This window comes from Peromyscus leucopus, chromosome 9 (assembly GCF_004664715.2).
Source record: "Peromyscus leucopus breed LL Stock chromosome 9, UCI_PerLeu_2.1, whole genome shotgun sequence".
In the NCBI taxonomy this organism is placed as follows: Eukaryota; Metazoa; Chordata; class Mammalia; order Rodentia; family Cricetidae; genus Peromyscus; species Peromyscus leucopus.
In genome coordinates this window covers 71895125-71911743 of record NC_051070.1, presented here as the reverse complement: position 1 = coordinate 71911743, position 16619 = coordinate 71895125, and the positions used below count along the sequence as shown (strand labels likewise).

At 40.4% G+C, this 16619-nt stretch overlaps 1 protein-coding gene and 1 pseudogene across 1 annotated transcript; one reads left to right on the top strand and one right to left on the bottom strand.

Moving 5' to 3' along the window:
• Positions 1-7174: 7174 nt before the first annotated feature.
• Positions 7175-8633, bottom strand: LOC114682281 (annotated as a pseudogene).
• Positions 8634-13784: 5151 nt separating this feature from the next.
• LOC114682251 (olfactory receptor 7E24-like) lies at positions 13785-14711 on the top strand. Its single transcript, XM_028856103.2, has one exon. The coding sequence runs from the start codon at positions 13785-13787 to the stop codon at positions 14709-14711; it is 927 nt and encodes a 308-aa protein (XP_028711936.1).
• The last annotated feature ends 1908 nt before the right edge of the window (positions 14712-16619 follow it).

Sequence of the window (16619 nt, the reverse complement as noted above, 5' to 3'; positions counted from 1 at the left end):
TTCTAATACACTTTGATTTGGGTATTAAAAACCAACCAACCAACCAACCAACCAACCAACCAACCAACCAACCAACCAACCTTTCTTCTGAGTTTTCCTGGTTCCCTACCTAGGACTTTCTCTCTCTCTCTCTCTCTCTCTCTCTCTCTCTCTCTCTCTCTCTCTCTCTCTCTCTCTCTCTCTCCTCCCTGTCTGTCTGTTTTGCATGATAACTAAAACCCAACTGTGGTTTTTTTTTTTTTTTTTTTTTTGGTTTTTCGAGACAGGGTTTCTCTGTGTAGCTTTGCGCCTTTCCTGAGACTCACTTGGTAGCCCAGGCTGGCCTCGAACTCACAGAGATCCGCCTGCCTCTGCCTCCCGAGTGCTGGGATTAAAGGCGTGCGCCACCACCGCCCGGCCCAACTGTGGTTTTTATGGTACTTTGGGTTTCCTTTCTCAAAAATCCCCTCCTTACCATGTGGCTGACCTCAGTGCTGATACTCAAATGTCTTGACTTTTTCCTTCTCTCCTATGTTCTCCTCCTCCAGGAAGCTGCTGACATTTACAGCTTGCCTGTTCTAGATTTTTTTCCTTTAAAACAATTGTCCCTCGTCTTCTGGAAAAAACACTTACAAGATTCCAATTACTTTGATCTAGGGTAAGACCCAAGAATCTGTATTTTAAAAATTCTTGACTCATGCTTTTCTGGAGGACATTTGTTATAAACTAGTAGCCTACAATAATTTTTTTGTTTACTTTTGGTCATGGATTATAGATAAATAGATTCAACAGGATAGAACTGAGAGACCAGAAAAGCCCATATAGCTATGGCCAATTGCTTTTTAACAAAGATGACAAGATCTTTCAGTGGGGGAAAAGATGATCTCTTTGACAAACAGTGTTGGGACAACTGAACATATATATATGTCAGAAGATTGTTGAATCCTTACCTCATATGAGGTATAAATATTAGTTCAAAAATGTATCAAAGACCTAAATTAAAGAGAGAATAGAGAAAACTTATAGAAGAAAGCTTAGGATTAATTTTTACAGTCTTAGATTTAGCAATGGATTCTTAGACAAGCCACCCGAAGCACTAACAATGAAGGGCAAAGCAGATACATTGTCTTTAAAATTAACAATATCAATACATAGAAGGACAATATCAAAAAGCACAAAGACAATCTAGAGAATGGAAAAAATATTAAAATCATGTTTCTGATAAAGTTCTAGTTTCTAGAATATATTTAAAAAGCTCCTAGTATGGCTACTGCTAAGGCTATTGTTTACTCTTCACAGTCTGACACCACTTACTTCTGTCATCAAATTTGGAGAAATTGATGTGGTTCCCAACTAGCAGTTTCACTCTAGCCACTGACTGGCATTCATGGTGATGAGATATACTTTACACTCTACTAGAGGAGAAAAGTAATTGTCAGTATCACTCAGCTACAAATCTTGCAACCTATAATAGCAACCTGCCTTCAAAATATACTAGTACAATAGTTGCACAAGTGTTACCAGAGCAACAATTTCTGATTGGATTTAAGGCACACTCCATGAGTAGGATTCCATACCTAACACTGTTAAAATGGCCAAGGATCAGAGACTAGATAGGTCATGGGCCCTAGGGAGAAACCTACTACTATTATTCTCCTAAAGGAACATAGCAATAAAAGACTTCTAATGACATATTGCTATATCCATAGATCAGTGTATCTTTCAACCCTCATCAGAGAAGTTTCTTCTTGTAGTAGCTGATACTTACCAGAGAGACTCACAACTGGATAATGTGCAGAGAATGAGAGACTTTGGAGCATTCAGTCCTAAATGGAATGTTTTTATCAACTCTCTCCCCATCAATGCTCAGGGATCTATATGGAAGACAAGACATAAAGACTGTAAGAGCCAGAGGTGGTGGATGACTCCAAGGAAACAGTATCATTTAGACACAATAGGACTGATATACATGTGAACTCATAGAGATTGTGATAGTGCTCACAAGACCCTCACAGGTTCAACCCAGACAAAATCCTAGCACAGAGAAGAGGAAGTGGAGACAAGGTCCCACCATTAACCAAGAAACAATTTGTAGTTGACCTGATTGGAAAGAGAAAATCACTTGTCTTGGATAGTTTTGTGCCAATTCAAAAGCTACAGTTATCTGAAAGGAGGGAACCTCAAGTGAGAAAATGCTTCCATAAGATCTGGCTGTAGGGCATTCTCTTAATTAATGATTGATAGGGGAGGGCCCAGCCCATTGTGGCTGGTGCCATCCCTGAACTGGTGGTTCTGGGTTCTATAAGAAAGCAGGCTGAGCAAGCCATGAGGAGTAAGCCAGTAAACAGCACCCCTCCGTGGCCTCTGCATCAGGTTCCTTTCCTGTTTGAGTTCCTTGCTTCCTTAAATGATGGATTACAATGTGTAGGTATAAGTCCAATAAACCTTTTCCATCTAATTTGTTTTTTGGTCACGGTGTTTCATTGCAGCAATAGGAACCCTAACTAAGACATTACTTTTCTCCAATAGAGTATCATTGGGTATATCAATCACACGCCATTCAGGCCCTGAGCCCAGGAGTAGTTAGTCAACACAATATGGATTCCATTTTGTGTGTGTGTGTGTGTGTGTGTGTGTGTGTGCTTTTTGTTTTGCTTTAGTATTTATTAGATTATTGGTTTTTTGTTTGTTTATGTTGACCTTTGTTTCTCAGAGGAGTTGGGAGAAAAGAAAGAATATGATTAAAAATGCATTGTCTGTAAAAAAAATGACATTGAAAAAATAGAAATAAATATTGGCCCTTAGCCCCCCAAAGATGTTCCTTAATCCAATATCCTAAAGGAGTTTTATGGACAGTTGAGGACTTGTGGATGAAAGATAGATAGATAGATCCATAGATAAATGAAAGTGAGAGAGAGGGGGTTGTTTCTTTAGGGGTATTGCTCCAGTAGGTCAACCATGCTCCGATGGCTGACCCCACTCAAAGAAGTAAATGGGCAGCACAAATAGGAGTTGATTGGTTATTAAATTAAGAAAGAAAAGGAAATGAGGTCGTGGGGAAAGAGATGTGGGAGTGGATCTGGAAGAAATTAGGGAGTAGAGTGGTTGGTGAATATGAACAAAATATATTGTATGAAATTCTCAAATAGTTAATGAGAACTTTTTTTCTAAAAAAATCCCTGTCCTGCTTACCAATAACAAACAGCATGTCGTTAAAATGAGCAACAGAACTTGTCTGCTGGTACAAGCAAATAATCCTAGGTACTTGGGAAGCTGAGACAAGTGGATCAGCTGGTCTACACAGTGAGTTCAAGACAAGGCAGGGCAACTTTTTTTTAAAGAATTTTTTTTTCCATTCATTTTACACACCAATCAAAGATCCCCCTCTTTCCTCCTCCCCCCAGTCTCTCCCTCTCAACACCCCCCTTCTCCCACCCATAAGAAGGCAAGGTCTCCCATGGGGAGGCACATCCAGTAGAGGCAAGTCCAAGCTTTTCCCCTTGCTTCAAGGATGCACAAGGTGTCCCATCATAGGTAGTGGGCTCCATAAAGCCTGCTCATGCACCAGAGATGGATTCTGATCCTACCTCCAGGGGGCCTCCCAAGCAGATCAAGCTACACAGCTGTCTCAGCATGCAGAGGGCCTAGTCCAATGTCATGTAGGCGCCACAGCCATTGATCCAACTTTTATGAGTTCCCTCTAGTTTGGTTTGATCATCCCTGCATGTTTCCCCATCATGATCCTGATGCACTTGCTCATAGAATCCCTCTTTTCTCTCTTTACTGGAGCTCTGCCTGGTGTTTGGCTGTGGATCTCTGAATCTGCTTCCATCATCAGTCATTGAAGAAAAGCTCTGTGATGACACTTAGGGTATTCACTGGTCTGATCTCTGGGGCAAGCCAGTTCAGTTCAGGCACCCTCTCCACTATTGCTAGTAGTCTAGGCTGGGGTCATCCTTGGGGATTCCTGGCAACTTCCCTAGCACTGGGTTTTTCTCTATCCCCATGATATCTCTTTCTATCATGGTATCTCTTTTATTGTTTTCCCACTCCATCCCTGTTCCAGCTCGACCACCCCATTCCCTTATGTTCTCATCCCCTATCTCCTACCCTCCATTGCCCACCCCTCATCCCCAGTTTACTCATGGAGATCTCATCTATTTCCCCTTCCCAGAGCAGTCCATGCATCCCTCTTTGGTTCTTCCCTGTTAGTTAGCTTCTCTGGAGTTGTGGGTTATTGCCTGATTACTGTAGCTAGAGTTTTCCTGCCTTGCCCACAGCCAGGACAAATCTCTGTCACCTGCCAGTCCCACAGCCGCTCAGACCCAACCAAGTAAACACAGAGACTTATATTGCTTACAAACTGTATGGCTGTGGCAGGCTTCTTGCTAACTGTTCTTATATCTTAAATTAATTCATTTCCATAAATCTATACCTTGCCACGTGGCTCGTGGCTTACCAGCATCTTCACATGCTGCTTGTCATGGCGGCTGCTGACAGTGACCTTCCACCTTCCCGTTCTTTCTTTTCTCCTCTCTGTTAGTCCCGCCTATACTTCCTGTCTAGCCACTGGCCAATCAGCATTTTATTTATTGACCAATCAGAGTAATTTGACATACAGACCATCCCACAGCAGATTACCCTTTGCTTTATATCTAATATCCACTTATGAGTGGGTACATACCATGTTTGTCCTTCTGAGTCTGGGTTACCTCACTCAGGATATTTTCTAGTTCCATCCATTTGACTGCAAATTTCATGATGTCATTGTTTTTCTCTGCTGAGTAGTACTCCATTGTGTATATGTACCACATTTTCTTCATCCATTCTTCATTTGAGGGGCATCTGGGTTTTTTCCAGGTTCTGGCTACTACAAATAATGCTGCTATGAACATAGTTGAACATGTGTCCTTGTGGTATGACTGAGCATTCCTTGGGTATATAGATTGATTCCCAATTTTCTGAGAAATCACTATACTGATTTCCAAAGTGGCTGTACAAGTTTGCACTCACACCAGCAGTGGAGGAGTGTTCCCTTTGCTCCACATCGTCTCCAACATAAGCTGTTACTAGTGTTTTTGATCTTAGCCATTCTGACAGATGTAAGATGGTATCTCAGAGTTGGTTTGATCTGCGTCTCTCTGATAATTAAGGATGCCGAGCAATTCCTTAGATGTCTTTCGGTCATTTGAAATTCTTTGAGAATTCTCTGTTTAGCTCTATAGCCCATTTTATATTGGATCGTTTGTTATTTTGATGTCTAGTTTCATGAGTTCTTTATATATATTGGAGATCAGTCCTCTATCAGATGTGGGTTTGGTGAAAATCTTTTCCCATTCTGTAGGCTGTCATTTTGTTTTATTTACTGTGTCCTTCAGGCAGGGCAACTTAGTGAGACTGTTTCAAAATAAGTGGTAAAAGTAGAAAAGACTGGGGATGTAGTTTTGTGTTAGTGCTTGCTTAGCATCTGTAAGACCCTAGGATTAATCCTCCGGCGCCACCTCCTCAACATTCTTAAGAACAAAAGACCAAATAAGTATTTCTATGAAGATGCACAGCCCCGGGGACCCTGGCTCTTGGTGTGGAACCAACCAGCTTAGCTCTTTCCTGCCAACTCCCCCAGCCTTCCTTCTAGCCCATCTCCATTCCTTTGTGCCAGCTCTGATCCCCACAAACACTTTCTGCCAGTGGTCTCCAGTGATTACACAGGGCTGGGACTCAGGTGGGCAATTTTCCCTGTCCTTCCTGTCCACCATTTCCATGTTCCCAGTCTCACAGTCCTGTTGCAGCCTGCTTACAGGAGCTCTTCCTCTCACCCTACCTCCTGGGGACTCTGCCACTTGCTGCAGACGCAGCTAGGTCTTTCCTGCTGACCCTCTCAAGCGTTCTCTTCCATCCCACCTTCATTCCTTCTGGTGGGCCATCAAGTCCCACAAACACTTTCTACCAGGGACTCCTGTGGCCTAACTGGTCTGGGACTCAGCTAGGCAGTCCTCCCTGTTCTTCCCGGCCTTCATTATTCCTTCTCCACACTTTACTCCTAGTCCTGCAGCAGCCTCTTGGCAGAAGCCCCTCCTCCAAATCAAACTCCATTCACTGGTGACTTCACATTTTGGTGCAGAACCAGGCTTTGCCTTGCCCTTTCACCCCCGTCTCTCCAGACTTATTATCTATCCTACCACAGCCTCTTTGCAGGAACCCCTCCCACTGCCACACCTACATTCCCTGGGGACTCTCCCTCTTGGTGCAGACACATCCCCCTAGCTCTTTCCCACAGTCTTCTGAGCCTTTCCTCTTAGTCCATCTCCATTCATTTCTGCCAATGACCTACCCACATAAGTATTCTTTACCAGAGACCTCAGAGACACCACACTTGCCTAGGATCCAGAAAGGGGAACAGCAACCAAACGAAAGGAACACCCATCTACCAAAGACAAGCAGATACCAACACCAAGAAACACTTCCCACATCATAGCTCCAGATGCTTAGACCCCAGTGCAAAGACACAAATGTGAACATCCCAGACAAGCTTCCACCAGCTTTGAGAAATACAATATAGCTGAAGCACAATACAAGTTCTTCAAACATAGCAAATGTGAATATGTTCAAGGATCTTACAGAGAATATGAATAAAGAATGAATATTGGGGGCTGGAGAGATGGCTCAGAGGTTAAGAGCACTGGCTGTACTTCCAGAGGTCCTGAGTTCAATTCCCAGCAACCACATGGTGGCTCACAACCATCTATAATGAGATCTGGTGTCCTCTTCTGGAGTTTAGGCATATGTGCAGACAGAACACTGTATACATAATAAATAAATACACCTTTAAAAAAAGAATGAATATTGAAGTCTGTGAAAACATTAACAGTAGAATGAAATAATAAAAAAGTCAAGGTATGAAAGTAAATTTTATCCATTAATTTATTAATGTAGTTTGGGGTCACTGTTTTATTTTGCATGTAGAACCACTGGGGTGTCTTGATTGTGGTCACCCTACAGTTATGATGGCTCCAGACACTAGCTGGGAAGTGAGGTGACAGAAACAATGATTTGGAGCAATCACTTTATTACAGAGCTGGGTTTTCCAGCAGGGATCCAGGTGGTCTGATCTGCTTTGGAACATCTAAGGAAGTTATGTGGGGAGGGCCAAGCACTGGCCGGCCTTGAGCCGTCTCCATGATACCAGGGACAGGATCTAAGCAACTGGTGACTCCAGGGATCTCCAGTCCATGCTTAACTTGTCCACGGGAATCCTGAAGGACCTGCCAGCAAACTCAGATTCACTGCCGATCTCTTTCTTGATTCTAAGGAACTGATTGTACTTGTCTGTGTGCTCAGATCGGTAAGGGGCACTAGTCTTGATTTGTTTCATGCAGAACACCACCCCCTAGTCAGTGATGACAGTATCCTCAGTGTCCCCAGAGCGCTGGGACTCCATGACATTCCAGCTAACACTCTTGCAGAGACTTGGTCCCAGAGACTGAGCTGGTTTACTTTGAGGAGGAGGCAGTTGCAGGACTCCTCTGCCTCAGACTTGGCAATCCATTTAGGGTAGGTTACCATGAGATCATTCCCAACCACCTGGATGCCTGCATTAGTCGAGCTTCTGCTGAGCCTCTGCCGAGCTTCCCAGTAGTTCTAGTCAAAGAGATCTTCAATGGACACCATTGGATACTCCCAGATGAAAGACTCATACAGATCAACTGTTTGCCAGATCTGAAGAACTCAGAGGCAGCCAGGTCCAAGCCGATGACACCCTGGTCAGTGTAGCCGGACTTCTTAATTGTGGCTTCCTCAATTGCAGCCGTCAGCAGCTCCAACGGTTCTTTGTACTCCAGGATGTTAGGCACAAACCTGTCCTCATTACTCACATTGGTGGCATCCATCCTGCATTTCTTCTTGATGACATTCTTCAGGTTGTGATAAACCTCTGCTCCAAGGCGCCTGGCTTTCTGGAAACTGGATGCCCCCAAGGCAGGATCATGAACTCTTGCATGGCCAGCTTGTTGCTGGCATGAGAACCACAGTTGATCACATTGAAAGCTGGGACCAGCAGGATGACTTTAGGATTGCCATCCAAGTCAGCGATGTGAAGGTACAGGGACACCCCCTTTTCCATGGCAGCAACTTTTCAGACATTTGTACCAAATTTAGATTTCTTTTCAGTACCATCCATTTTGACCATCAGTTTGTCTATCTTCTCTTGTTCTACAACATTGAGTTTCTTGCTACCCAGAGCAGATGCAATAGTTTAATTGATGTGCTCAACAGTCTTTGAGACCCTCTTACCCAGTAGCACTTCTTATAATTGTCATGGAGTTCTAGGGCCTTACAGATGTCAGTGGAGGCACTGTTGGGCACAGAAGCTTGGAAGAGACCTTTTGAGGTGCACAGATTAACCTCAACAGTAGGATTCCTTGAGTGTCAAAGATCTCTGGCATGAATCTTAAAAATAGACAGGTGAATTTCTAACCTTTGGATTGCCACACAGAAAAGAAGCAGGTTTCTGCAGACATGGAAGAGAGCATTCAGTAGAGTTAAATAATAATGAAAAAGAATTACTAGAGAGCCCAAACTGAAATAAAAATGGAATTGAAAAATTTAGGACGTCAGACAAAAAGCCTCATACCTAACCTCTTGAGAACAGTCAACATCTCTTCTGCTTCCTCCTTTAACAACAGGAATTCCTTAGAGATTGCAATATTATGGACCAGTATGAGTAATCACCACCTCTGTGCATTGAGTTTCTAAGGTTTTGTAAGAATAATTAGTTTGCCTGTCCCTCCAGGTCTTCAGCTTGGTCTGTGTAATCTGGGACTATATATCCCTATTTGCTCTTCCTACAGTGTTGTTTCTGCATCAGGAAGCTCTTGCTATTGTATTCACTTCAGGATTCAAGTGAGCCTTCACCAGCCAACAAGCAAGGAAGGTTTGCCATATCTAGTGCCTTTCATCATGGCCACACAGACCCACAGTTTAGTCATGTAAGTTCTGAGGGAATTGAGGATGAAGAAGAGATGACAAGAATTACTATTTCTTTCTAATCATATGAACTGTGATAATTTGGGTAGCCTGATGGTATAATAACGGTAATAAAAATTTGAGCCACTCTACTGGGACCTCGTGTTCTTAGTTGAGATGGTAGTCCTCAAATTCTCATCGGACTATCCCCAGTGTCTCTTCTGCATACGCCTATGACCAAAGAGAGCAGCAAATATGTCCAACTAAGTTGTTTTATATGCAATCTAAAGTACTGTGATATGATGGTGAGGGTGATTCAGTAACTATAGATTTGAAGAAAGCTACGATGAGTGTGTGACACTTAAGGTCTTCCCTGGTGGAGATCAGAGCTCTATATTTTATGTATCTTACTTCATCTGAATAGTTTTTCAAAGTTCCAAAATTATAAGCTTCTGCCTAATTATTATTTTATAGAAAATGAAAGACAAAGACAGTGTTTCTGTGTAACATGTAGTAGTCAGGTAGAAATGGGTGAAGTCTTGTGTGAGTTACTTTGCCTGAGTAAAACACAAAATGATCTTTTCTGTGAACAGTCATTTCATGATGCTGTATTCCAGAAAAAAAAAAGGCCCATGTCTTCTTTCCCTTGTGGTTTTTAGATCTTTTATAATGAAATGTTTAGTTCTGCTGTGTGAATTGAGGGTAGTATATTTGAGGTGCATTTGGAACAGTCTCAAACATTGAAACAATTCAACTCAGGCTTTTTTAGTTCCCTTGGTCCATATTTGGCTTCACTTTCTGAAGTGCTGGGTTTACAGGTCTACAAAGACTACACTCTGTTTTTCTGGATACTTTTGAAGCTGTCAGCATCCTTCATCATTCTGAGGCTCACCAGTAAGTTTTCAATGAGGAAATGCGGTCAGATCCCTACATCATTTGTGGTTTGAAAACATGAGAGCCTAAAAAGATATGTGCTGTTAAGACCTCTGAATTTCTGGTAAAACCATATGATTAGTAAAATGAAAAAAAAATATATGTGCACGAAATAACAATGAATGGGCACAGAAGCTATGAATATGGAGTAGAGTGGGGTGAGTTATATAGGGAGTTTGAAGAGTGAAATGGAAGGAAGAAATTTTACTATAATTTGAAATATAAAAATAATCAAATAAAAAAGTAACACCAGACCAAAACACTCTGGATTCAGAGAATGAAACATTTGTTCTGAATTATTTTGTCTCTGCTATATATTTATGTGAGTTAGGACATGTTATTAGTAATTTTGAGACACCTTAACTATCATATGACCAAGTTTTAGTAAGTATTTTTTCTATGTGTCCTCCTACTTATATTTTGTACATTGATATAAGTTAACACTTTTAACTTTCATTTTTTGGTTTCATAGGGCCTAAAGAGTAATTGGCACAGATGTTAAATGAACAACACATATTTTAAACATAAAGTAGACCCTTTCTCCACTCAAAACACTGACTTCCACACATTTGGTTTCATTTACATTTTCATTCAATTAAAGAATGCGACCTAGAAATAGATTCAAGAAAATTTTTCTGGTGTTTGGTTCTGTGTCATGGACTTGTTGGGTCATCTAATAGTATTTGATAGCTGCACTACTGGGTTATCAAAAAAAATACACATATTCTCACCAGAAGATAAAAGGATGTACAGGCATAAAAAGAAACAGAAGGTCAATTTTATGTTTTGTGTGAAGACCCATTTTAGAGTTTCATATAATTCTATGGTCCAATACCTTGTGGAAATACTCCCTAGTAAATTCATATTTTCTATATTCATAGGACTTTAAATTTGGACAAATGAACACAATGCCAATTTTATCATTTTCTGAATGGAGATGGGTTGTTATTCTGTGGTTTGTATGAGCATGGGCTATGAAATAAATCATAAAAGTTCTCATAATTCACTGATTCCCAACCAAGGCCACTGTCTTCCTTATTGGAAACAAATGGAAATGTATTCCACATGTGAGTGCACTTTATATTGTATTATTTTAGAAGAGCTATAATTATGTAGATTTTTGCCATTTTTGATGGCACATATTAGGAGGAAGTCATTCATGGGAAAAGTGCAGATATCATCATGCAAAGAAGATGATATTTATATGTTATATCATAAAGTCAATAGTTTATACAGGGATACCAAATGGGGTAATAGGATCCAGGTGATATTGACTGTCTTTATAGGAGCAATTAAATGATGAATATTAATAAACACAGACATCTCTTGTTGCAAGTCTGACAGTTACCACATTTTTTTCCCCAGTTAACCATATTTTTAAAAGGTATCTAAATAGCTACTGGAATGAACAGAGGAAGATAGATGCACTTTTGGATGATTGAAGTAATTTTGTGACAGAATTAACAAGCTTGGTCAGTTAGAAACCACTTGACTACTTAGAGATTAACAAGGGAAAATTCTTGTAGTCAGTGTGCATGCCTGGATGAATGGACAAAAGTGAGACAGTCAGGGTTGGAAATCCCTGTTTGCTTGTCTAGTTTCACAGCCCCAAGTTATGATTTGAGTAATTTTACAGAGACAGAAATTCCAAACATGATTGTTTGGACAAATGGGGAGATTTTCAATGTATACTGTTGTCATAGTTCTCTGGGGACAGACCAAGACTGCTTTGACCAGGCGGCTGTTAATCAAGGTTCTTCTGTCTGCCTGGCAGAATGTTCCCTCTTGAAAAGACAACTGGGAGCAATCCTTCAGCTACTTTCTGTGGTTTAATATTTCCTAAGCCATCCATAGGTCCTTTTAAATGCCAATTTATTATTCTCAGTTTTCAGTTTTTCCTATATAAATATGGCACTTTAACACTAATGCATGTCTGTCCATGAGAGAATGATTCAGCTAATACCTGTGCAATAGATATAGGAAACTCACAGACTTAGAACCACATTTCAGTGTTAGCAAATATGTTTTAGGGATAGCATGTGCTGTGTTACATACTACTGAATGAGCATCAAGTATGTATTAGGTTAGTTTAAAATGTCTCTTTATACATATTTCAATAGATATTTATACAGAAATATCACTGGAAAAATCTGTACCCTGAGTTTCTCTCAGCCATTGAGATAGATGAACTAGACAATGAAATCATGCAGAGCCACTGAACTCAAAGTTCTTTTATCATAATTCAAATTTCTGTAAAATATCACTTCTGACATACATAATATAAAAATGCTTATAATTTAGTAAGATGACTTTCTTGTGAAAAGTATTATTAGACAATATTAGGTGAATATTTTGTAAACACCAAAAATATTCTAAGGCAGTAGTTTCTAACCCAGGTTTAAGTAAGTATAATCTAGTATTTTCCATGTACATATTCTCATTAAATTGGCCTGTGAAGTCCAACATCTTGTGGTACTTTAAGTAGCCATGGGAAAATACACTAACTGTTCGCAGACCCATTAGTCTACACAACTGAAATGATCTTTAATAACATTATCTCCTCTAACAGACCTAGCAGAGAAGCAAGTGGTATCTACTTTAGCTATTAGGGCATTGCCCATGTGTTTACATCACTAATATTATCTGTATTTTAAATCTTTTTTTTTTTTTTTTTTTTTTTTTGGTTTTTCGAGACAGGGTTTCTCTGTGTAGCCTTGCGCCTTTTCCTGGAACTCACTTGGTAGCCCAGGCTGGCCTTGAACTCACAGAGATCCGCCTGCCTCTGCCTCCTGAGTGCTGGGATTAAAGGCGTGCGCCACCACCGCCCGGCTCAAACCTTTTATGTTTTAAGGAATTCTGTGTGCTGTGACCAAAGAGTGAACATGAAATTTCCTCTGTAACTAAAGTAAGAACATTGACATCTATGCACCAGGCCTGACTCACATGCAAATCACTTTACTGTCTGAGGAGGAGGGACTTAAATTAGGGCTCTGGGTCAGCCTGACTGTACTTCAGAAAATAAATGGCATTGCTTAAACGTAGGAAAATCATGTTTTTATACCACATATTTTACTGAGATTTTATGGAGATGTTCCCCCCAAATTAACTTGGCAGCATAAATTTTCAACTGTATTTATTGACATTTCATTTTCTTTTTTCCATCACTGGACATCTTAACAGTTGTGAACGGAGTTGTTCTGTGATAATGTGGATTTAACTAAGATATATTTACAAAAATTTGAAATATTCTAAGATAAATAAGGGGTACATATAGTAATAGAATTTAAAAACCTAAGAAGTATTCAACAAAGACTAAAATACCAAAACAAAAAAAAAAATGGAGAATTTTTTTTTTTTTTAAATTCAAAGAAAAAAGAAACCTATAGAAGACACTGGAACCTGAAAATATTTTACTGGGTAGGAATCATTAATTTTTATTTAGAGACTATGACTTCACATTGTTAGATATATTCCAAGTAAGATAAACCTGCTCCATGCTATTGCAATAAAAAGAAGTATGCTTAAGTGCTTCAAGGTTTCATTTGATTTCATTGACAATTTTCCTAAAGTGAAGCTTCTGCAACATATCCATTTTGTCTTAAAGGTGTTTGCTTTATTTTACTGTGTCTACAGGCCAGCTGTATACAGTAATTATGGCCTCACAACATCTAGATTACTGAATTCAATATGGCTTTCATAAGAAGTAACAATTGAACTAAGAAGAAAACAGTATTTAGAGTATGGTATTTGCCACAACTGAGGAATTATTAATAAAGTCACAATTAGCTTGAGAAAATAATCAATATTTGAAATTACTTTACTCAAATTGTAAAAAAATGCCTATATGCATGCTGGTACCATTGTTAAAAACATTTTTGGTTTCCTCCAGAAGATGTTCAAGAAATAAAAACATGCAAAACTCAACATGTGTACCAGAATTCCACTTCATTCAACTCTCTGGGGATCCAGACATCCAGACTGTCCTCTTTGGACTATTTTTGTTCATGTATATCTTGGCCCTGTTTGGAAACCTGCTCATCATCCTGACAGTAAGCTCTGACTCCCATCTCCACACACCCATGTACTTCTTCCTCTCCAACCTGTCCATAGTTGATATTTGTTTTATCTCTGTCACAGTTCCAAGGGTGATTGTGGACATCCAAAGTCACTGCCAAGTCATCTCCTATGTGGGCTGCCTGACTCAGATGTCACTGTTCATAATATTTGCATGTATGGATAGCATGCTTCTGTCTGTGATGGCATATGACCGGTTTGTGGCCATCTGCCACCCCCTATATTACCAGGTCATTATGAATCCCAGTCGCTGTGGAGTCTTACTTCTAGGGTCTTTTCTCTTTAGCCTTGTGGAATTACAGTTGCACTATGTAGCAATATTCATTTTTTCCAAATGTGAGGATTTTACTGAAAGTTCCAACTTTTTCTGTGACCCTTCTGAAGTCCTTAAACTTGCCCATTTTGATACTGTCACCAATGTCATAGTCAGATTCAGTATAGGCACTCTCTTTGGGTTAATTCCTATTTCAGGAATAATTTTTTCTTACTTTAAAATAGTTTCCTCCATCATAAGATCACCATCATCAAGTGGGAAGCACAAAACCTTCTCCACCTGTGGGTCTCATTTGTCCATTGTTTGCCTGTTTTATGGAACAGGACTAGGAGTGTACTTCAGCTCCTCTCCATCACATAGTCCAGGAAGCAATGTGGTGGCCTCAGTGATGTACACTGTGGTCACACCTATGTTGAATCCCTTCATCTACAGCCTGCGGAACAAGGACATTAAAACTGCCTTAAGGAAGATTCTTAGCAGAGCATTTTAATCACTGACATTCTTTATAAATTTACACACACACACACACACACACACACACACATACACACCACTGTGGTTGTAATCTAATTGTACTGAAATATTATTTTGATTGTATGTTAATAAATAAAGTTGTCCGGGGGTCAGAGCTATTAGAGCCATAGCAAGAGTGTGGCGGTGGTGACACACGCCTTTAATCCCATAGATATCTGTGTGTTCAGGGATATAGCCAGCATTGGAGACATATGCCTTTAAGACCTAGGGGGGCTGTACATTCAGACAGTGACGAGGCAGTCATGTGTTTGGGTTTACAACCAATGAGAAGGCATAACAACATACTATAAAAAAAAGAACAGACAGGAAGTAGGTCTCTTTCGCGAAGCTGGGACAGCAGGAGGAAGGGTGAGATTTTAGCTCTGAGCTCTGACCTCTCGGCTTTCTCTTTTACATTGTTTCTGTGTTTCTTATTTAATAAGACGGTTGGTTACATCGGCATCTGGTGCCCAACGTGACAAGAATCCATTAAAAACCGCTTGGCTTGGCGGCAGGTCCGCTTTCCCGCAAGGGCGGCAGACCGGGCGGTTGGCGTCCTAGTCCGAGCGCCGGCTTCCTAGTCCGAGCGGCGGCCCCCTAGTCCTTGGCCTCAGGCCGGACTAACTGAGCTGCTTGCTTAAAGCCTGCTTGCTTAAAGCCGGTGCTACAAACAACTCAGACCTGCCCTGCCGAACAGGGCCCTGCCTGTAAAGCCAACGCACGTGGTTGGAGCTTAAGGAAGTCAGACCCAAGCCTTGACTCGGCACAAGAGGGAACACGTGGCTGCATTTAAACTTTAGCCAGCTACGCTTTCTTATTCTCTCTCTCTCTCTCTCTCTCTCTCTCTCTCTCTCTCTCTCTCTTTCTCTTTGGATTTACACCTGGGACACTAGGTGGCTATTTTGAAAATCCCCTCAGATTTCTACTGTTCTACGCAGATTTGGTAAGTCATAATATATCAGATATTTTAAAGGAAACTATCTAAAAGAGAATTTTTTTCCACATTAAAAAAAATGGGTTTTATGTGTACATTGGAAGAAAATTGGTTTTTGTTCGAAATTTTAGGCAGTCTGGCAATGGAACAACTATATAATATTAGTATTGGTGGAATTATGCACCTTATCACTATGCTAATCCACATTTTAATATTTAAAAAGATAGTCAATTTAAGTGCCAGGATAACAGCTTTAGAAGAACTTGTTAAACCTGTAAAAATTCAGACAGAAGAAATTAACAGTGAAGTTGTTTCAAGTCGGGATCATAAGGTTGCAGAAAGAAAGCCTGTTTTCACACAGTCACCCTTAATTTATCCTGTAACCATACAGCAGATGCCTGATCAAATGGCTACACAAAATAATTGGGCTCCAATTGAAATGTTGGATTTAAAAAGGTTTAAGGAGGCAATAGTATCTTATGGCATGCATTCCCCATATGTAAAGCAAATGTTAAACTCTTGGTCAACATGTAATAGGATAGTACCACAGGACTGGCCGGACCTTGCACAAGGTGTTCTGGAACCCAGCCAGAGACTTCAATTTCTGACTTGGTTTAAGGAGGAGGCTAAAAACATAGAAAAAAAATAAAGGGATAAAGGAATACAAGTTTGCCAGGACCAGCTTATGGGCGAAGGCCAATATGCTTCAGCACAAACACAATGTTTATATGATGTCCAAACCCTAATTTTATGTCAAACGGCAGCTTTGAATGCATGGGACAGAGTTGAGGAACCAGGAAAAAAATCTGAGTCATTTACAAAGGTGATGCAAGGCCCAAAAGAGTCTTTTACAGATTTTTTAGAAAGACTGGCTTCAGCAGTAAAGAGAATGGTCTCGGATTCAGAAGCTAGTAAGGCAATAATTGAATCTTTGGCCTTTGAGAATGTGAA